Source organism: Anas acuta, chromosome 14 (assembly GCF_963932015.1).
Source record: "Anas acuta chromosome 14, bAnaAcu1.1, whole genome shotgun sequence".
NCBI lineage: Eukaryota > Metazoa > Chordata > Aves > Anseriformes > Anatidae > Anas > Anas acuta.
In genome coordinates, this window is record NC_088992.1 from 12,650,166 (window position 1) to 12,672,038 (window position 21,873).

General features: G+C 53.2%; 4 protein-coding genes across 4 annotated transcripts in view; all 4 read left to right on the top strand.

Annotated features, from left to right (window-relative positions):
* Positions 1 to 21,873, top strand: part of LOC137864440 (protocadherin gamma-C5-like) — a 186,499-nt gene that overhangs the window by 48,168 nt on the left and 116,458 nt on the right. The gene's annotated exons all lie outside the window — the stretch shown is intronic.
* Positions 404 to 9,644, top strand: LOC137864444 (protocadherin gamma-A5-like). Its single transcript, XM_068698542.1, has one exon. It carries the CDS (start codon positions 756 to 758, stop codon positions 3,330 to 3,332), a length of 2,577 nt encoding a protein of 858 aa, XP_068554643.1. The 5' UTR covers positions 404 to 755; the 3' UTR covers positions 3,333 to 9,644.
* LOC137864449 (protocadherin gamma-A10-like) lies at positions 10,033 to 16,550 on the top strand. Its single transcript, XM_068698547.1, has one exon. It carries the CDS (start codon positions 10,165 to 10,167, stop codon positions 12,718 to 12,720), a length of 2,556 nt encoding a protein of 851 aa, XP_068554648.1. The 5' UTR covers positions 10,033 to 10,164; the 3' UTR covers positions 12,721 to 16,550.
* Positions 18,906 to 21,837, top strand: LOC137864454 (protocadherin gamma-A5-like). The gene has a single exon (XM_068698551.1). The coding sequence runs from the start codon at positions 19,285 to 19,287 to the stop codon at positions 21,820 to 21,822; it is 2,538 nt and encodes an 845-aa protein (XP_068554652.1). The 5' UTR covers positions 18,906 to 19,284; the 3' UTR covers positions 21,823 to 21,837.

Genomic DNA, 21,873 nt, shown 5'->3' on the forward strand with positions numbered 1-21,873 from the left:
GGAGAACTGTATTACATAGTTGTTGACATTGAAACAACAGCACAAATTACAACGAAACTGAATTAGGTGCTCATAAATTGTTGGAAAGCCGAGGAAGCTTTAAACCAAGAAGGAAGGCAAGAATGACATTTGAAATTCGTGGAGTACACAATACTTCTGCAATAGTAAGTTGAGACTAACAACTATTAACAGGATGAATTAACAAAAAAAACCAAACCTACTTCCCATGCGGAAAAACGAAGACAGCGAGAGGAACACCCTGCCTTCACTCAGCTCCTGAGGGCCCTAAAGACCAGAATGCATTCGATATTTCCCTCGAAGAAGAGAAGGCAAGCGCACCGGCGCTGGGCCGTGTCGCAGGGGAATGTGCCGAGGCGCCGTGTCCGCGGGGACCGAAGGTTTCCGTGGAAGAGGCAGGGCGGCGGCGCTCGCTGTGAGCCGTGCGTGCAGTGCCGGTCGGAGGCTGCGGGCGCCGCTGTTCACCACGGAGGAGAGGAGAGGAAGGAGCGGAGCGCTGCAGCCAGCCCCGCCCGCTGCGGCCCGGCTCGCTCGCTCGCTTTGTCGGCGGCCGTGCGGGCTGCGAGCGGCCCCGCGGTACGGAACCGAGCTACAGAGAGGCGGAGGGGCCGGCGAGACCGGGCGACAGCGGGGCCGGAGCCGAAGCGGGAGCCGGAGCCGGAGCTGCAGGCGAAGAGTCGGGTCGGCGGCGGGGAGCAGTCGGATCAGCGTCCGGTGGCGGTGGGGCCGTGTCGGAGATGTGCGCGGCGAGAGAAGGGCGCTGGGGCCGGAGGCAGCGAGCGCTGCTGTGTTGCGTGTTGGTGGCGACGTGGGAGGCGGCGTCGGGGCAGCTGCGCTACTCGGTGCCCGAGGAGCTGCCCAAGGGCTCTTTCGTGGGCGACGTGGCCAAGGACCTGGCGCTGCAGCCGGCGACGCTCCGCGACCGCGGCGCCCGAGTGGTGTCGGCAGATAGGACGCAGTATTTCTCTCTGCATGCGAACAGCGGCCACCTGGTGACGGCGGAGAGGCTAGATAGAGAGCAGCTGTGCGAGGGCGTGCAACGATGTGTGCTGCGCTGTGAGGTGATCGTGGAGGGCGAAATGAAAGTTTACAGGATCGAAGTGGAAATCACGGACATTAACGACAACGTGCCTAGCTTTGAGGAAGCAGAAAATGAACTGAGAACGAGCGAGATGACTGCTCCTGGGTCGCGCTTTCCCCTGTCTAAGGCTCACGACCCGGACGTGGGAGTGAATTCCCTGCAGAGCTATGAGCTGAGCGGCGACGAGCACTTCTCGCTGTCCGTGCAGGCGGGAGCCGACGGCGAGAAGCGTCCCGAGCTGGTGCTGGCCAAGGCGCTGGACCGGGAGGAGGCGGCGTTTCACGAGCTGGTGCTGAGGGCGATCGACGGCGGCGAGCCGGCACGGACGGGCACGGCGCGCATCCGCGTGTCTGTGCTGGACGCCAACGACAACGCGCCCGTGTTCAGCCAGGCGGTGTACGCGGTGAGCGTGCCCGAGGACGTTCCTGTGAGCTCTACCCTGCTCACCCTCACAGCCACCGACGCCGACGAGGGACTCAACGGCAAAGTGAAATACTCATTTAAAGGGATTTCCATGAAAGTCTCGAAGATCTTCCACCTGGATCCCGAGACGGGATCGATCAGACTGTTGAGGAGCCTGGACTTTGAGGAAGGCGACTCCTACGAAATGGAGGTGCAGGCACACGATGCCGGAGAGCTTTTCGACACGGCTACCGTCTCGATCTCGGTGACCGACGTGAACGACAACGCGCCCGAGATTTCGGTGCGGTCGGCGCTGAGCGAGATCTCGGAGGACGCGCCGCCGGGGACGGTGGTGGCCCTGCTGCACGTGCAGGACCGCGACTCGGGCGCCAACGGCAAGGTGCGGTGCAGCATCGAGGAGAGCGTCCCGTTCCGCCTGGAGCGGGAGCTGGACAATTACTACAGCGTGGTGACGTCGCGGGAGCTGGACCGGGAGGAGGTGTCGGAGTACAACGTGACGGTGTGGGCGTCGGACGGCGGGTCGCCGTCGCTGCGGAGCAGCGCGGTGCTGGCGCTGCGCGTGCTGGACGTGAACGACAACGCGCCGGTGTTCGCGGAGGCGCGCTACAGCGCCCGTCTGCCCGAGAACAACGCCGAGGGCGCGCTGGTGCTGACGGTGCGGGCGTGGGACGCGGACTGGGGGCAGAACGCGCGCGTGCGCTACCGGCTGGCGGAGGGGCGCGTGCGGGGCGCGCCGCTGTCGTCCTACGTGTCGGTGCAGGCGGAGACGGGCGCGCTGTACGCGCTGCGCTCGTTCGACTACGAGGAGGTGCGCGAGGTGGGGCTGTGCGTGCGGGCGGAGGACGGCGGCGCGCCGGCGCTGAGCAGCAACGTGTCGGTGCGGCTGCTGATCGTGGACGAGAACGACAACGCGCCGCAGGTGCTGTACCCGCCGGCGTCGGCGGCGGGCGCGGGCTGGACGGGCGTGGAGCTGGCGCCGCGCTCGGCGGAGCCCGGCGCGCTGGTGGCCAAGGTGGTGGCGGTGGACGCGGACGCGGGGCAGAACGCGTGGCTGTCCTACGAGCTGGCCAAGGCGACGGAGCCGGGGCTGTTCCGCGTGGGGCTGCACAGCGGCGAGGTGCGCACGGCGCGCTCGCCGCTGGCCCGCGACGCGCCCAGGCACAGCCTGGTGGTGGTGGTGAAGGACCAGGGCCGGCCGGCGCTGTCGGCCACGGCCACGCTGACGGTGGTGCTGGCCGAGAGCGTGGCCGAGCTGCTGTCGGAGCTGGGCAGCGCGGCGGCGCCGGCCGAGCCCGGCGGCAGCCTGACGCGCTGGCTGGTGCTGGCCGTGGCGGCCGTGTCGTGCCTCTTCGTCGCCTTCCTGCTGCTGCTGCTGGCGCTGCGCCTGCGGCGCTGGCGCCGCTCGCAGCTGCTGCCGCCGGCCAGCGGCGCCTTGCGCGGCGTGCCGGCCTCGCACTTCGTGGGCATCGACGGCGTCCGCGCCTTCCTGCACTCCTACTCGCACGAGGTGTCGCTCACGGCCGACTCGCGCAAGAGCCAGCGGCGCTGGGCGGCCGACAGCTGCTGCAACACGCTCCCGGCGCGGCCGCCGCCCGACAAGGCCGCGCCGCTGCTCGGGGAAGACGCTGCCGGCGCCCGCGGCGCACCGCCCGACGCCCTCCCGGTGAGTCAGTCGCTCCGGACACCCCGACGCCCTCCCTCTCGGCGCTTGCCTCCCTTTCTGCTCATTGCCTTTCCTTCCCTGCTCTGCTTCCCGGCCGGGGAATTTTGTATGCTTAACGGTAGGACTTCGTTGAGGAGCAGGTTATGAGTGGCTGCCCCTCTTTCAGTTTTGCCAAGCTCGGGCTCTGCTGCCAGCATTACACGTAATGCCGAAGGCACTAGATGAGAGGGTTTTTTTTTGCTTGCAATTTTCTACAACTGGGATTTTTTTTGTTGTTTTGTTTGTTAGTTTGTTGTGTTTGTTGTTGTTGTTGTTTCTTCACTTGCTATGTGGTTGCTCTTTTCTTCCTCTGATGTATGATTCAGATTTTCTTTTTGGTTTTCTTCATTCGTACTAAATGTGCACTTGAGATTATGAAGAGTTTAGGGCATGTCATCCCGATTTCCCTTGTCCTTTGGCAGTACTCTTAAATTCCTTTCAAACAGCACCTTAGTGTCCCCATGTTTCATTTGGCTGCTTCTCCTTGATACTCCACACAGCTTTTCTGTTCCTGCATAATGATAGGTTGAGTAGAGAGGTGGTCTTGTATACCTTAATTCTTTGGAGTAAGAATGGTCAGGGAAACTGCTCCTTTTGTGCATCATCCCTTGCATATGTGTTGCTTAATATTTGTCCAGGTTGATCAATGTTGTATAAAGAGTGAGATTGGATTCCTTTTCTTGTTCTGCATTTTTAACATTTTTGCCTTGTTTGTTGTTAATGAAAAAAAGTGGCCTCATGTGCGAGAGACCCGGGGGGGGGGGGGGGGAGTAAAGGAAAATCTGTTATGGACTGTTTGGTTGGGGTAGCTGGGTAACTGTTTCCATACACAGCATGCATGTTTACTGCAGTCAGGATAAAGTCTTTGATATCCTTTTGTTTCCTTAAAATGTCAGTGGATGAAACACTCTTGGCCTACATACAGCTGGAACTCGGTTATTATGACTAGTGCAAGGTGAATGAGGGTTGACTTTATTAAGGTTTATAAATATGTAATGTGCCAGTGTCAGATAGATCTGGATAGATCCAGGCCCTTCTCAGTGACATCTAATGATAGGACAAGGGGAATGGGTGCAAACTGGAAAATAGGAGATTCCACTGAAATACGAAATGAAACTTTTTCATGATGAGGGTAATAGAATAGTGAAACAGGCTGCCCAGGGGGGTTCTGGAGTCTTCTCTGGAGACATTCAAAACCTTCCTGGATGCATTCCTGTGTTCTGATCTAGGTGTTCCTGCTCTGGCAGGGGAATTGGACTAGATGATCTTTAAAGGTCCCTTTCAGTCCCTAATGTTCTTTGATTCCATGTGATTCTGTAATTGAATGTTGTGAACATAGAGCATGGATGGTGAGCGTTTTTTTGTTTATTTGTTGTTTATTTGTTTTTTGAATGTGGAAAATGGGTGGCTCAGCAGAGATATTGTTCAGGCAAAGGTTTGATTTCGTAATTTGTACCAGTTCCTGCAACATTCATGCACCATTTTATCCTGGTTTCCCTGCCCTGAAAGGTAACTTTAATTCTCCAATAATAAAATGTTTTACAGAAAAACCGTGTATGTAAAGTGATAAGGTCTGAATATAAAGGCTTATAATACCAGTGTGAATCCTCATTACTTCACTCCTATCTGTTGTAATATTGTGCCAAAGACTTTCTTCATAGCTTCATCCATTTTCAGGTCCTTGCTGCCAGGAAGATTGCACTTCATATATCCCATTCCTGGGTAGGACTTTTGCATCTGAGAATGACAGAGCTGTACTACAGAAAATCCTTACCTCCCTTAAGTAGGTTATTTCACCTACCTGAAGACAAAATTTTGTGTAAAAGGGAAGTGAAACAGAAGTTCAAACTCAATCTCTCTTTATTGCTCCAAAGATTTAGCATGAGAAAGGGTCCCACAGCAAGGCCTATTCTTTTATAGTTCCATAGTCATTGAAGATAAGCAGGCCACTTCATGGAAAAATGGATGAGAGCTGATGAACTTTTCTTAAAATGAAGTCCCTTCCTACATAGCCCAGAAGAAGACATTAGGACATTGCTTGCAGCTTAAGACCCCAGTGATTTCTTGGTGCTCTGGAGAAGAATTTGGTGCCCACAGAGAAGATCCTGTCACCCTCCTGGTGATTTCCTCTACCAGGCTTTCTCTTTGAATGTGTCCTTGTGCTGCTTCTCTGTTTTTGTCTTTTCCTGGTCTTTTGTCTATGAGAGGCTGAGCTATCAGTAGAAGCATAGCTTTGCTGGGGAATGGAAGTGTTCATGTGCCTTTCTCTCGTGAGGCAATAGCTGGGTATTTCATTACAGTTCAAGGTTGTATGGAAGGCTGGAGATATGAGGGCTCTTGTGTGTTCTCTTCCATTTTTGTTTCTGGGGAGTGGATGTAAACATCCACTTAGTGGAAGAGCTGGGCATGTGTGGAGTACTGTATATGCTTAATGGAGGGGGAGATTCCTCTCCAAAGACATTTTGATGACCCAGTTTCTCATCGAGCATGGCTCCCCTCTCTCTTTCCCCTAGGTCATTAGTATGCTTTTGAAGATTGAAGAGAAACATTCCTCCCTTCTTGATATTTGTCGATGGTGTGGTTGTGGTGCATCGTATAAGAAAATGGACATAATCCTTTGATGACATGTGCTTGCAAATTCTGAGCTGTGGAAAAACAGATACTCCTCTCCCTGTTTGTTGCATTTATTCCATTAATCACAAAGCTCTGCTTAATAGATTTTAGAGTAGAAATGTATTTTTTTCTGCATTGGAATCTTCAGGAGGACATTCTGGGGAATTATTTTCCTACTATCTACCTTACATGCTCTACTCTTATGAATACTCAAAAATGCCCATGATTATAACTTAGCTGCATATCATTTATGTCTTCAGACCATTAATATTATGTCATGATAATATGATGAAAACAAAATTGTCTTTGGAGCTATCCAGGCTGTAGTCTTTGTGCATATTGTGGAGAAAGTGGCTGGTCTTGTGATGATGTCCTTTTGCCAGTCATGAAGAGGGAAGGCAATCATTACCATTGGGAGTAGTTTGGGAATTCCTCATGTGTGAAGTGCTCTTGGAGAAATTGACCTCTTGTCATGGTGTTAGAACATTGTCCTCTCAGGAATGGAGAAAATGTCTTTTCTAGCAGACATGTGCTATGAGAACAGCCGTGTTGCAGGTCAGTCATTTGAATTTTGTTGAGCATCAGGCTTGGGCAGACCAAAGAAGAATGCCTATAGAGTGCTAGTTAAGTGCTTCACATCTGTAGTGTACACATTTTTGCCTTGGTCATTGCTACTGCCTGAATTGTGCTTCAGTGCAGCAGAGGACCCTAAAAAGACTGGAAGATCTGCTAGAACAGTGGGACTGGAGGAACAATTTCCATCTAGATCTTGAATGTTTCCTACTGTAGTGAGAAATACTTTGATATATTTCTCTTTCAATAAAATGTCATTGAATGACTGTTCCTTCTTGTCTGACATATGTTGAGAAGTAGGATGTTGTCTGTGGTGCAGATAGTCTGTGACTACAGAGTACAGAGGCTGAGAGGCAGACTTTAGAGTCTGGATAATAGTTGGTTCAATGTAGCTTTGACTGTGGAAAACTTTGGTTTCATACCAGGTGCCAATGTCTACACCATTTCTGTTCTGATCAAGGTGTCCCCATCTTTAGAGGCAGTAAGGTTTCGCTGAGAATAAAGTATTTGTTTAAAAGTGCCTGTGTAAGGGAGGTCTCTGAGGTGAAAGGATACAGGCTGGAGTAACTATCACCTATGAGGAAGAAAGCAAAAATACAGCAGAAGAGTGGTGTGGGAGCAGATGTCCCCTGGAAGTGCTGATCTAGAGCTCTAACTGATCCTCTGTACTGTTGTCGTCTGCTTGCATGTGCACCCATGTGCTTGGCACCCAACGGGCTTTGTTCCCTTGCCACTGAGTGCCATGGGGTGTTCTTCAGGTATATGGGTAAGTACATGTATTTTGTTATAATTTTAAGTGAAATGAAAGCAAGACCAGAATCTTCAACTGTTCCAGTTTTCAAGACCACATTTGGAGGGGAAGGAACGGACCTGAAAAGACTCCCCGGATGACAAGGAATGGAAGAATTTGTTTCTGTGTCACTTGAGTACAGATACTGTAGTCCATGCTTGTCTTAATTGGCCAAAGGTTAGAGATGCACTTTCTTGCAGCTTAGCCCAAGAAAGAGGTGCTCAGGCAGGGTGATGACAAAAGTCTGAATTCCAGTGGGGAAGATGGAAGAGTCAGCAGGGCATTTGGCTGTGCAATGTTTGATTCCTTGCACTTTGCTAAGGTCAGTACCTGATCTACTTTTTTTTTTTTTTTTTTTTTTTTTTTTTTTTCATTTAAGCTTTTATCTATAATCAGAAATAACCAAGAGGGACATGCTAATACTTTGCAGAATGGAAGTTGTGTAGGAGAGAGGCATGATTTCCTACCCGTTGCTGCCTTTAAGTGATAGCAGAAGGTCCTGAAGCACTGCATACCCTCATTATGTGTGATCTTTGAGAGTGATGCTGGCTACACAGAGGAACTGGTGTGGAGTGCTTCAGGCCAGTGCCAGCTACCTGTGGGATGTTCTCAGCTCCAGGACTGGAGACAGAAAGCCTCCCTGTCTGTATGATGTCCCTAGGGCAGGATGTGCAATTAGCCATGAACGTGAGTGCTTACTGTATAGAATGAGATCCACTGACTCTGCATGACAGAATCAGGAAAATATGATTAATGCTTCGTGCTGTAGTGGGTTTATGTTAAAAGGTTTTGGTAATGGGGGGGCTGCAGTGGTGGCTTTTGTGAGAATTCAGAAGCTGCCCCATGTTAGATAAGGGCCATTTTCGGCCAGCTCCATAAGGACCTGCTGTTACCCATAGCTGAACCAATAAATGATGCTGTTTACACCTCTGTGAAAGCAGAATTAGGAAAAGAAAAAAATAAATGAAAATGAAAATAGTAAATGTAAATGAAAATAAAAAATGAAAATTTAAAAAATAAAAATAAATGTAAAAGAAATAACGATGCACAACGGCAGCTGGGAGAGTGAGGAGTGAGGAACAGCCTTGCAGACGCCGAGGCCAGTGAAGAAGGAGGGGGAAGATGTCTTCCAGGCACAAGAGCTGAAATCCCCCTACAGTCTGTGGAGAGGACCATGGTGGAACACGTTGTCCCCCTGCAGCCCCTGGTGTACCATGGTGAAGCAGATTTCCACTCCACAGCCCGTGGAGGAGCCCATGGTGGAGCAGCAGGAAGATCTTACCTGAAGGAGGCTTCAGCATGTGGAGACCCTCCACCAGAGCAGACTTCAGGCTAGACCTGTAGCCTGCGAAAAGGGGACCACACAGGAGTAAGTGAACTGTCAGGAGCTGCTGCCCATGGGGGACCCATGTTGGAGCAGTTTACTCCTGATGGATGAACCCCGTGGTACAGACCCCTACTTGGAGCAGTTCTTGAAGTGCTGCTGCCTGTGGGAAGCCCATGCAGGATCAATTCAGGAAGGACAGTATCCCGTGGAAGGGACCCCGCGTTGGAGCAGGGAAAGAGAGTGACTGTGAAGGAGTGGTGGAAACGAAGTGCTATAAACTGATTGCAATCTTCATGCCCCCATTCCCATTGCCACTTGGGTGGAGCAGGTGGAACAGGGTGGATGGGGGGAATGTGTTCTTAGTTTGTTTTCTGTGTTTCTCACTCCTCTATCTTCTTAGTAATAGGCAATAAATGTTATTAATCTCCCTATGCTGAGACTCACTTCCGTTGAGCCCTTTTCATCTTATTTTCTCTTCCTTCTCTTTGAGGCGGGGGTGTGAGAGAGTGGTTGTGGTGGAGATTGGCTGCCCACCAGAGTAAAACCAGAACCGTACTGGAGAAATTTCCTGCTTTTTTTGTTGTTGTTGTTTGTTTGTTTGTTTTGTTTTTGTACCTGGATCTGTTTGATAACTGATCCCAAGTACTGCTTTTTCTTACACCAGTTTCTACAACACCATAGTCATCTCTTGTAGGTCATCGCTACCTTCACAGTGAATGCCATGGGGTTTTCTTCTGCTGTATGGGTAGGCATTTTTCTGTAAATCCATTTAAGTGAATAAAAGCAAGACGAGGACTTCACCTGTTTTGGTCTCAAGAACTGCATTTATAGTTGGGGAAACCGATCAATGGTGAGTACCCAAACTGTTTTTCCTGCAGCAGAGATATGGAGTGAGGTGCACAGCCTTCTCAGAGAGCCGAAGAAAGCTGCTGGTTACTTGATGCTACTCCGTTCCAGGGAGAAGAGTTTCATATCAGTTGTTGACATTGGAACGACAACACAAATTAGATGCTCATACATTGTGGAAAAGCTAAGGGAAAGAATAAGGTCTGCGATTTGTGGAGGACGTGGTGCCTCTGCAATACTAGGGTAAGACTAACGATTATTTAGAGGTCGAATTAACACGAACAATTCTACTGTCCACGTGGTAGAACGAAGAAAGACAGAGGCAGAATTCTGCCTTCTCTCAGGTCATGACCACCGTGAGGACGAGAATGCATTCGAAGGTGTTGCGGACGCAAACGCTCAGATTCTGGGCCGTGTCGCCGTGTTCACGGGGGCCCAAGGTTTGAGACCAGCGGCAGCGCTCAGTGTGAGCGGTGCGTGCAGTGCCGGGCGGAGGCTGCGGGCGCCGCTGTTCACCACGGAGGAGAGGAGAGGAAGGAGCGGAGCGCTGCAGCCAGCCCCGCCCGCTGCGGCCCGGCTCGCTCGCCCGCTCGCTTTGTCGGCGAACGGGAGGGCTGCGAGCGGCCCCGCAGTGCAGAGCCGAGATACAGGGAGGCGGAGGGACCGGAGCAGGGGACAGGAATCGAAGCGGGAGCCGAAACGAGAGCCTGATCCGGAGCCGCAGAGGAACACTCGGGTCGGCGGAAGGGATCTGTTGGCGGGCGTCCGGTGACGGTGGGGCCGTAGCAGAGATGCGCACTGCGAGAGAAGGGCGGTGGGGCCGAAGGCAGCGAGCGCTGCTGTGCTATGTGTTGGTGGCTGCGTGGGAGGCGGCGTGGGGGCAGTTGCGCTACTCGGTGCCCGAGGAGCTGCCCAAGGGCTCTTTCGTGGGCGACGTGGCCAAGGACCTGGCGCTGCAGCTGGCGGCGCTCCGCGATCGCGGCGCCCGTATCCTGGATCGAGGTAGGACGCGGTATTTCTCTCTGCATGCGAACAGCGGCCACCTGGTGACGGCAGAGAGGCTAGATAGAGAGCAGCTGTGCCGGCTGATGGAGAAATGCGTGTTGCGCTGTGAGATGATTGAGGACGGTGAGATGAAAGTTTACGAGATCGAAGTGGAAATCACAGACATTAATGACAACGCGCCAAGCTTCGTAGAAGCAGAAAAGGAACTGAGAATGAGTGAGATGACTGCTCCGGGGTCGCGCTTTCCCTTGTCTAAGGCTCGCGACCCGGACGTGGGAGTGAATTCCCTGCAGAGCTACGAGCTGAGCGGCGACGAGCACTTCTCGCTGTCCGTGCAGGCGGGAGCCGACGGCGAGAAGCGTCCCGAGCTGGTGCTGGCCAAGGCGCTGGACCGGGAGGAGGCGGCGTTTCACGAGCTGGTGCTGAGGGCGAGCGACGGCGGCGAGCCGGCACGGACGGGCACGGCGCGCATCCGCGTGTCTGTGCTGGACGCCAACGACAACGCGCCCGTGTTCAGCCAGGCGGTGTACGCGGTGCGCGTGCCCGAGGACATGCCCGTGGGCTCCACGCTCCTCACCCTCTCGGCCACCGACGCCGACGAGGGAATCAACGGTGATGTGAAATATTCGATGACAAAAGTGACAGCCGAGAAAACGGATATTTTTTATTTGAATCCCGAGACGGGATCGATCAGGCTGGTGAGGAGCCTGGATTTTGAAGAAGGCGACTCCTACGAAATGGAGGTACAGGTACACGATGCCGGAGAGCTTTTCGACACGGCTACGGTTTCGATCTCGGTGAGCGACGTGAACGACAACGCGCCCGAGCTGACTGTGTCGTCGGCGCTGAGCGAGATCTCGGAGGACGCGCCGTCGGGGACGGTGGTGGCCCTGCTGCACGTGCAGGACCGCGACTCGGGCGCCAACGGCGAGGTGCGGTGCTCGCTGGTCGGCGACGTGCCGTTCCGTCTGCGGAGCACGGTGGGCAGCTACTACAGCGTGGTGACGTCGCGGGAGCTGGACCGGGAGGAGGTGTCGGAGTACAACGTGACGGTGTGGGCGTCGGACGGCGGGTCGCCGTCGCTGCGGAGCAGCGCGGTGCTGGCGCTGCGCGTGCTGGACGTGAACGACAACGCGCCGGTGTTCGCGGAGGCGCGCTACAGCGCCCGTCTGCCCGAGAACAACGCCGAGGGCGCGCTGGTGCTGACGGTGCGGGCGTGGGACGCGGACTGGGGGCAGAACGCGCGCGTGCGCTACCGGCTGGCGGAGGGGCGCGTGCGGGGCGCGCCGCTGTCGTCCTACGTGTCGGTGCAGGCGGAGACGGGCGCGCTGTACGCGCTGCGCTCGTTCGACTACGAGGAGGTGCGCGAGGTGGGGCTGTGCGTGCGGGCGGAGGACGGCGGCGCGCCGGCGCTGAGCAGCAACGTGTCGGTGCGGCTGCTGATCGTGGACGAGAACGACAACGCGCCGCAGGTGCTGTACCCGCCGGCGTCGGCGGCGGGCGCGGGCTGGACGGGCGTGGAGCTGGCGCCGCGCTCGGCGGAGCCCGGCGCGCTGGTGGCCAAGGTGGTGGCGGTGGACGCGGACGCGGGGCAGAACGCGTGGCTGTCCTACGAGCTGGCCAAGGCGACGGAGCCGGGGCTGTTCCGCGTGGGGCTGCACAGCGGCGAGGTGCGCACGGCGCGCTCGCCGCTGGCCCGCGACGCGCCCAGGCACAGCCTGGTGGTGGTGGTGAAGGACCAGGGCCGGCCGGCGCTGTCGGCCACGGCCACGCTGACGGTGGTGCTGGCCGAGAGCGTGGCCGAGCTGCTGTCGGAGCTGGGCAGCGCGGCGGCGCCGGCCGAGCCCGGCGGCAGCCTGACGCGCTGGCTGGTGCTGGCCGTGGCGGCCGTGTCGTGCCTCTTCGTCGCCTTCCTGCTGCTGCTGCTGGCGCTGCGCCTGCGGCGCTGGCGCCGCTCGCAGCTGCTGCCGCCGGCCAGCGGCGCCTTGCGCGGCGTGCCGGCCTCGCACTTCGTGGGCATCGACGGCGTCCGCGCCTTCCTGCACTCCTACTCGCACGAAGTGTCGCTCACGGCCGACTCGCGCAAGAGCCAGCGGCGCTGGGCGGCCGACAGCTGCTGCAACACCCTCCCGGCGCGGCCGCCGCCCGACAAGGCCGCGCCGCTGCTCGGGGAAGACGCTGCCGGCGCCCGCGGCGCACCGCCCGACGCCCTCCCGGTGAGTCAGTCGCTCCGGACACCCCGACGCCCTCCGTCTCGGCTCTTGCCTCCCTTCCCGCTCATTGCCTTTGCCTCGGTGTTCTGCTTCCCCTCGCGATGTCCCAGAATGATAAGCCCTTATTAGCTGTTGAGATACAGTTGGAAGGAGAATATTGAGAGTGGTGCAACTGAATGCTGTAAATATAGAGGAGTGGTGTTGGGACGTTGGTTCTGCATCTGAATAGAATGTGTGATATGTGGTGATATTGTTTGGGCAGTGGTACGATATTATTGTGAATACCATCTTCTGTAGTATATATTAATTTTGATTTTATAATTTTGAGAATGCCTTCAGCCTTTTTGACCATTTGATCCTGGTTTTGCTTTCCTGAAAGGCAACGCTAGTCCTCTGATGCCAAAATGTTCTGTACAAAAACTGTGTATGTAGAGGTATGATTCCTTAGTGTAATACCTTCTAATACCTGTGAAAATCCTCATTAGTCTACCGCTATCTGCATTGGGATGTAGCGTTTCTTCCTTGTTGTAATTCCATTTTCAAGCCTTTGTTTGTAGTAAGATTGTGTTTCATATTTCCAACTTTGAGAGGATATTACATTTGAAAATGCAAAGTTTCTATTGCAGCAAATCCTTATCTCCCTTGAGAAGGTCTTATAAACCATCTGGAAACAAGATTTTGTGTATAAGGGAAACCAATTGCTCACTAGACTTGTCATGTGAAAAGGCCCCATAGTAAGACAATTACATTTATAGTTTAATTTTCTTTTGAGATAAGCAGGCATAGCATGGAAGAACTGAAGAGAGTTGATGAGCTTGTCTTGCTATGATGTCCCTACTGTGCAGTGCAGAGGAAGACTTAAGACCTGAGCCATTTCTTGGTGCTCTAGGGAGGTATTTACCTGAATGCAGAGAAGACCATGCGGTCTTTCCTGTGAATTTCTCTACCACACTTTCTCTTTGAATGCTTTTTTTGCTTGTCTGATTTTATCTTTTCCTAGTCTTTTGTCTACCTGGGTAGGCTGAGTTATGAGCATAGCTGTGTTGAGGAATGTGATATGCTTTCGTGGGCCTCACTCTGTAGAGGGAATAGGTGGAATTTTCCTTTCCATGTAAGAATATCTGGAAGGCAAGATGCATCTTTCCCTTAACCCATTCAGCACTCACTATTCTTGATAACAGCAAATTATAGTGAATGATAGTGAATTCAAATAATGAATGAGAATGCCTGCACTGTGTTTTAGTGGATTGGAATGGTCTTGAAACAATATTCAAGGACCTCATGTTTCACTTAGCTGCTTTTCCTTTCTACTCTGTGCAACTGTTCTCTTGCTGCATGAAGATGGGTTGAGCAGAGTAATGTCTTTATGTTCTTCTGTGCTGCTGTTTCAGTGTGTGTGGTGGAATAATGGCCTGGGTAACGTGTCTTTTTAGGCTTTAATTTGTGCTGCATAATATTTGACTAGGATTGAAAATGTTGCATGAAGTGTGAGATTGGATTCCTGTCCTATTTTCTTGTTCCTTTTCTGTCTTTTTCACGTTTTTGCTTTGTTTGTTGTCAATGACAAAATGCCAGAGAACCCTGAAAAGACTGGAAAATCTATTTGAGTTATAGGACTGGGAGAGCTGTTTCCATTCCCAGTGTGACTGTTTAGTGCTGTTAGGACAGTCTTTAATATCCTCATGTTTCCTTAAAATGTCACTGGATGAAATGCTCTTGCCCGTGGCATCCATTTGGCTAGAACTTGGATGTTGTGAGTGGTGCAAATGAATGCTGTGAATGCAGAACAAAGATGGTGAGTGGAATATTTTTTGTTTGTTTGTTTGTTTTTAATTTTATTGCTTTTTTTGTTTGTTTGTTTTTTGAATGTGGAAAAGAAGTAGCTCAACAGTGATATCGTTCAGTCAAAGGTTTGACTTCCTAATTTGTGCCAATTCCTGAAGCGTTTATGCACCATTTTATCCTGATTTTCTTGCCCTGAATGGTGACTTTAATTCTCTGGTAATAAAATGCTTTGCAGAAAAACTGTGCATGTGGTGTGATGATGCCTGCGTATTATGGCTTATAATACCTGTGAGAATCCTCATTACTTCACTCCTATTTATTGTAACTTTGTGCCAAAGAGTTTCTTCATAGCTATAATTCCATTTTCAGGTCTTTGTTTTCAGGAAGGTTGTGCTTCATATTTTCCTTTTCTGGCTAGGACCTTTATGTTTGCAAATGCGACATTTGAATTGCAGCAAGTCCTTATCTGCCTTGAGAAGGTCCTATCAGGCATAATCAGAGAAATATTTGTTTATATGGGAAATGAAACAAAAGCTGACACTGAATCCATCTTCATTGGTCACGAGACATGGTATGAGAAAGTTCCCCATAATATGGCCTTTCCATTTACATTTTCATATTCTTTGACTATGAGCAGGCCACCTCATGGAAAAACAGATGACAGCTGATGAACGTTTCTTAAAATGAAGTCCAGATGAACTCTCTAGGGCTTTGCTTGCAGCTTAAAACTTCAGTGATGTCTTGGTGGTTTAGGGAGGCCTTTTCCAGTGCAGAGAGAAGAGTGGTGCCCATGTCCAGTGATTTTCTCTATCACACTTTCTTTTTGAATGCTTCTTTGTACTGCTGGTCTAATATTTTCTTTTCCTGGTGTTTCTTCCCTGCCTGCATGTAGGTTGTGTTGTCAGTAGCAGCATAGCTTTGTTGGGGAATGTGTTATGTGTCCATGTGCCTTGGCTATGTTAGCCAGTAGGTTTGTATGTCATCAAAGTCAGAGCTCGTGTGGAAGACTAGAGATACCAGGGTGTTTGTGTGTTCTTTTTTTTTTTGTCTGGGGAGTAGATGTAAACATGATTTTAGTAGAAGAGGCATGTCTCCGTGGAACAGCGCATATACTTAAAGCGGAGAGACATTTCCTTACTGATGTATTGAGGAGGACCCTGTCTTTGTTGCAGAAAGAATCCTCTCTGTCCCTTATCTCTTTAGGAGGCTTTAGATACTTGCAGAGAAATGTAGCTCCCTTCATGGTATACTTTGAAGGTGTGCTTGTACATTGTGCGTGAGATTGGGAAAAGGTTTGTTGAACTTTTCCTTTGGTGAGATTTGCTTGCAAATTGTGATGGTGAAAGAAAAGCATTGAAGTTATGAAGGTTTGAGGTAACGTGTTGAGGGAATGTTGTGTGAGGGGCTGTAGAAGGGCTCGTGGTCCATTTTCTGCTTCTTTTAGTTATTCCATTCCTCACAAAGCTGTGGTTTACGCTATTTGAAGTCTGTCTGCTTAATAGGTTTTGCCTCAGAAATTCCTCCCCTACTGTGTACCTTATGTGGTCTACTAGTGTGAATACTGAAGAATATCTAAATATAAAAAATATCAATGTATATAAACAAGCTGCATAACATTTATTTTTTTCACAATGTTAGGTCATGTTAATGTAGTGGAAAGAAATATCTTTAGAGCTGTCCATGGTATAGTCTCTGTGCACATTGTGAAGAAGTGGGCTGTGCAATTGGTCTTTTAATGAAGTCCTTCTGCCTTTTAAGAATAGAGAAGGCAATCCTAACAGCTGGGAGCAGTTTGAGAATTCTTTGTGTGTGACGTTCTCTTGGTGGAAAGAGGATCCTTTGAACCCTGACCTCTCAAGAATGGAGCTGGAAGTGGCTTTGCTACCAGACATGTTCTACAACAACAGCTGTATTCATAGAATCCTGGAATCCTTTATGTCAGAAAAGACCTCTTAGATCATCTACCATTAAACCATGTCACTAAGTTCTACATGCTCACACCTCTGAAGACCTTAAATGCTGGCAACTCAACTACATCTCTGGGCAGCCTTGGTGAATACTTTACAATCTTTTCAGTGAAACACAATTCCCTAATATCCAATGTAAACCTCCACTGCAGCAATCTGAGGCCATTTCCTATTTTTTTATCACATGGTTCTTGGCAACAGGCTGATTCCCACTTTGCTGTAGTCCCCCTTTAAGGTAATTGTAGAACACGATTAGATCTGCCCTGAGCTTCCTTTTCTCTAGACTAAACAACCCCATCTCCATCAGCTGCTCCGAATTAAATCTGTTCTCTAGACCCTTCAACAGCTCCGTTGCCCTGCTTTGACCTGCTTCAGCACCTCAGTAACCTTCCTGTAGTGAGGGGTCCAAAACTGATCACAGTATTTGACGTGCAGCCTCACAAGAGCCGAGTACAGAGGGACAATCACTTCTGTAGTCCTGCTAGCCAGACTATTTCTGACACAAATCAGGATGCTGCTGGATCTCTTGGCCACACTACTGGCTCATATTCAGCTGGCTATTGACCAATACTCAGAGGTGGCTTTCAGCCAGCCAGCTTTTGAGCCAATCTTCTTTCCCCAGTCTGTAGCACTGCATGGGATTGCTGTGACCCAAACAATGGACCCATCACTTAGCCTTCTGGCCCCATAGATTTGCATATGTCTAAGTAGTTTATCAGGTTGCTGACCCTTTTCTTGTGGATTAAGAGGTCTTCATTCTGCTTCCTGTCCCTATCTACCAGGTAGTCAGGAGATTGGGTACCTAGAGAAAAATAGGTCTTGTTGCTAAAGACTATGACCAAAACACATTGGGGCGATCATCTCTTGTCACTGTGTTTCCCCTCCACATTCAATAATGGATGGAGCTTGTTTTTGGTCCTCCTTTTCTTGTTTATGTATTTATAAAATAATTTTTGATGTCTTAAAGACCAGTAGTCTGCTTGAGCTCCAGCTGGGATTTGGCCCTTCTGATTTTCACTGCACACAGCCTGAAACATCTCCTGAGGAATGGAAGTAAATCCCTTGAATTTCATTCTATCTAATGTTGATGTTGAGGCAGATTTTTTAAAAAAGAAGATCTGTAGAGTGACAGTGAAGTCCTTCACTTGTGCAATTTTCACATTTTTGCCTTGTTTGCTGTGGACTGAGCCTGAATGTGGAAGAGACCCCTAAAAAGATGGAAAAATCTACTAGAAACGAACTACTTTGATATATCTCTCTTTCAGTAAAGTGTCAGAGAATTATATGCCCTCTTCTTTCTGCTCTCACCTATGCTGAGAAGTGGGATGTTGTCCATGACACAAATAAAGACTGTGACTGCAGACTAGAAAGGGTAATAGGCAGGCCTAGAGCCTGGAAAATAGTTGGATCAGTGTGTCTTTGGTTGGGGAATGCTCTGGTTTCATGCCTGATGCCAAGGGCTATGCCATTTCTGTTCTGATCATGGTGTCCCTGTCCTTAGAGGCAATGATGTTTCCCTGAGAATAAAGTATTTGGCAGAAAGTGCCTATGGAGTAGAGGTCTCTGAGGTGAAAGGGTGCAGACTGGAGTCACCACCATGTATGAAGGTGAAGTCAAAGAAGAGCAGAAGGGTACTGTGGGAGCAGGTGTTCCACGAAAGCAATAATCTAGGGCTGTAACTGATGCCAAGTACTGATGTAATAACCATTAGCCATGAATGTGAATGCTGACTGTGTAGAATGAGATCCAGTGATTCAGCATGACAGAATGAGGAAAATATGATAGATGCTTAAATGCTCGAGATATTTCATGGTCTTCATTGGCTTTTTTTCTCAAATGAATGTATTGGACACGTTTGATAAGTGATGCCAAATTCTGCCCTCATCTTACACCTCTGAGTACACTGGCATGCTCGTGTCCCGTGGTTCTCTGATACATTCAGAGTGAATGCCCTGGGGTTTTCTTCCGTTTTATGGGTAGGCATTTATCTGGAAGACCGTTAAAGTGAATGAAAGTTAGAAAAGCATCTTCTGCTGTTGTGATCTCCAAGACTGCATTTATAGTGGGGGAAACTGATCAGAGGAAAGTGCCCAGACTGCTTTGCTAAATTACAGGGATGTGGAGAGTGCCTAGGCGTCTCAGAGTAGTGAAGGCACCTGTTTACTCCATGATGCTGCACATGTACAAGGAGAACTGTTTTATATCAGTTGTTGACATTTGAACGACAGCACGAATTTTCAACGAATGTAACATATAAATGAATATAAAGTGTTGGAAAGACAAGGAAATATTTATTCAAGAAGGACTGCAGAAACGGTCTCTGCACTTCCTTGAAGTGAGTGTCCTGCAAAGGTTGTGTAACGGTAATAATTACTTTGAGGTCAAATTAGAACGAGTAATTTAACCTGCCATGCAGTAGAACTACGATATGAAGAAGAGGTGACTACCTTCATTCTGATCATGACCGTCCTGAAGACCAGAATGAATTCGATCTCCGCCTCGGAGAAGGCGTTGAGGAAGCAAGCACACCGACTTCGGGCCGTGTCGCAGGGGAATATACCAAGGCGCCGCGTCAACGGGGACCGAAGGTTTCCGCGGAAGAGGCAGGGCGGCGGCGCTCGCTGTGAGCCGTGCGTGCAGTGCCGTGCGGAGGCTGCGGGCGCCGCTGTTCACCACGGAGGAGAGGAGAGGAAGGAGCGGAGCACTGCAGCCAGCCCCGCCCGCTGCGGCCCGGCTCGCTCGCTCGCTCGCTGTGTCGGCGGCCGTGCGGGCTGCGAGCGGTCCCGCGGTACGGAGCCGAGATCCAGCGAGGCGGAGGGGCTGAACAAATCGCGCGACGGCGGGGCCTGAGCCGTAGCGGGACGGAAGAGGGAACCGAAACTAGACCCTGATCCGGAGCGGCAGACGGAGCTGGAGAGGTGGCGGCGGGGCCGTGGCGGAGATGTGCGCGAAGAGAGAAGGGCACTGGGGCCGGAGGCAGCGAGCGCTGCTGTGCTGCGTGTTGGTGGCGGCGTGGGAAGCGGCGTGGGGACAGCTGCGCTACTCGGTGCCCGAGGAGCTGCCCAAGGGCTCTTTCGTGGGCGACGTGGCCAAGGACCTGGCGCTGCAGCTGGCGGCGCTCCGCGACCGCGGCGCCCGAGTGGTATCGGCAGATAGGACGCAGTATTTCGCTCTGCATGCGAACAGCGGCCACCTGGTGACGGCGGAGAGGCTAGATAGAGAGCAGCTGTGCGATGGCGTGCAGCGATGTGTGCTGCGCTGTGAGGTGATCGTGGAAGGCGAGATGAAGTTTTACGAGATCGAAGTGGAAATCACGGACATTAACGACAACGCCCCCAGCTTTCGGGAATGTGAAAATGAACTGAGAATGAGCGAGATGACACCTCCCGGGTCGCGCTTTCCCCTGTCTAAGGCTCACGACCCGGACGTGGGAGTGAATTCCCTGCAGAGCTACGAGCTGAGCGGCGACGAGCACTTCTCGCTGTCCGTGCAGGCGGGAGCCGACGGCGAGAAGCGTCCCGAGCTGGTGCTGGCCAAGGCGCTGGACCGGGAGGAGGCGGCGTTTCACGAGCTGGTGCTGAGGGCGATCGACGGCGGCGAGCCGTTGCGGACGGGCACGGCGCGCATCCGCGTGTCTGTGCTGGACGCCAACGACAACGCGCCCGTGTTCAGCCAGGCGGTGTACGCGGTGCGCGTGCCCGAGGACGTTCCTGTGAGCTCTACCCTGCTCACCCTCACGGCCACCGACGCCGACGAGGGAATCAACGGCAAAGTGAAATACTCATTTAAAGGGATTTCTACGAAAGTCTCGAAGATCTTCCACCTGGATCCCGAGACGGGATCGATCAGGCAGGTGAGGAGCCTGGACTTTGAGGAAGGCGACTCCTACGAAATGGAGGTGCAGGCACACGATGGCGGTGGACTTTTCGACACGGCTGCGGTTTCGATCTCGGTGAGCGACGTGAACGATAACGCGCCCGAGATTTCGGTACGGTCGGCGCTGAGCGAGATCTCGGAGGACGCGCCGCCGGGGACGGTGGTGGCCCTACTGCACGTGCAGGACCGCGACTCGGGCGCCAACGGCGAGGTGCGGTGCTCGCTGGTCGGCGACGTGCCGTTCCGTCTGCGGAGCTCGGTGGGCAGCTACTACAGCGTGGTGACGTCGCGGGAGCTGGACCGGGAGGAGGTGTCGGAGTACAACGTGACGGTGTGGGCGTCGGACGGCGGGTCGCCGTCGCTGCGGAGCAGCGCGGTGCTGGCGCTGCGCGTGCTGGACGTGAACGACAACGCGCCGGTGTTCGCGGAGGCGCGCTACAGCGCCCGTCTGCCCGAGAACAACGCCGAGGGCGCGCTGGTGCTGACGGTGCGGGCGTGGGACGCGGACTGGGGGCAGAACGCGCGCGTGCGCTACCGGCTGGCGGAGGGGCGCGTGCGGGGCGCGCCGCTGTCGTCCTACGTGTCGGTGCAGGCGGAGACGGGCGCGCTGTACGCGCTGCGCTCGTTCGACTACGAGGAGGTGCGCGAGGTGGGGCTGTGGGTGCGGGCGGAGGACGGCGGCGCGCCGGCGCTGAGCAGCAACGTGTCGGTGCGGCTGCTGATCGTGGACGAGAACGACAACGCGCCGCAGGTGCTGTACCCGCCGGCGTCGGCGGCGGGCGCGGGCTGGACGGGCGTGGAGCTGGCGCCGCGCTCGGCGGAGCCCGGCGCGCTGGTGGCCAAGGTGGTGGCGGTGGACGCGGACGCGGGGCAGAACGCGTGGCTGTCCTACGAGCTGGCCAAGGCGACGGAGCCGGGGCTGTTCCGCGTGGGGCTGCACAGCGGCGAGGTGCGCACGGCGCGCTCGCCGCTGGCCCGCGACGCGCCCAGGCACAGCCTGGTGGTGGTGGTGAAGGACCAGGGCCGGCCGGCGCTGTCGGCCACGGCCACGCTGACGGTGGTGCTGGCCGAGAGCGTGGCCGAGCTGCTGTCGGAGCTGGGCAGCGCGGCGGCGCCGGCCGAGCCCGGCGGCAGCCTGACGCGCTGGCTGGTGCTGGCCGTGGCGGCCGTGTCGTGCCTCTTCGTCGCCTTCCTGCTGCTGCTGCTGGCGCTGCGCCTGCGGCGCTGGCGCCGCTCGCAGCTGCTGCCGCCGGCCAGCGGCGCCTTGCGCGGCGTGCCGGCCTCGCACTTCGTGGGCATCGACGGCGTCCGCGCCTTCCTGCACTCCTACTCGCACGAGGTGTCGCTCACGGCCGACTCGCGCAAGAGCCAGCGGCGCTGGGCGGCCGACAGCTGCTGCAACACCCTCCCGGCGCGGCCGCCGCCCGACAAGGCCGCGCCGCTGCTCGGGGAAGACGCTGCCGGCGCCCGCGGCGCACCGCCCGACGCCCTCCCGGTGAGTCAGTCGCTCCGGACACCCCGACGCCCTCCATCTCGGCGCTTGCCTCCCTTCCTGCTCATTGCCTTTCCCTCCCCACTGTCGTTCCCCTTAAAACGTTCCTGAATTATAAGCCCTTTTTAGTGATCAACATATATTTAGAAGCTAATTATTGAG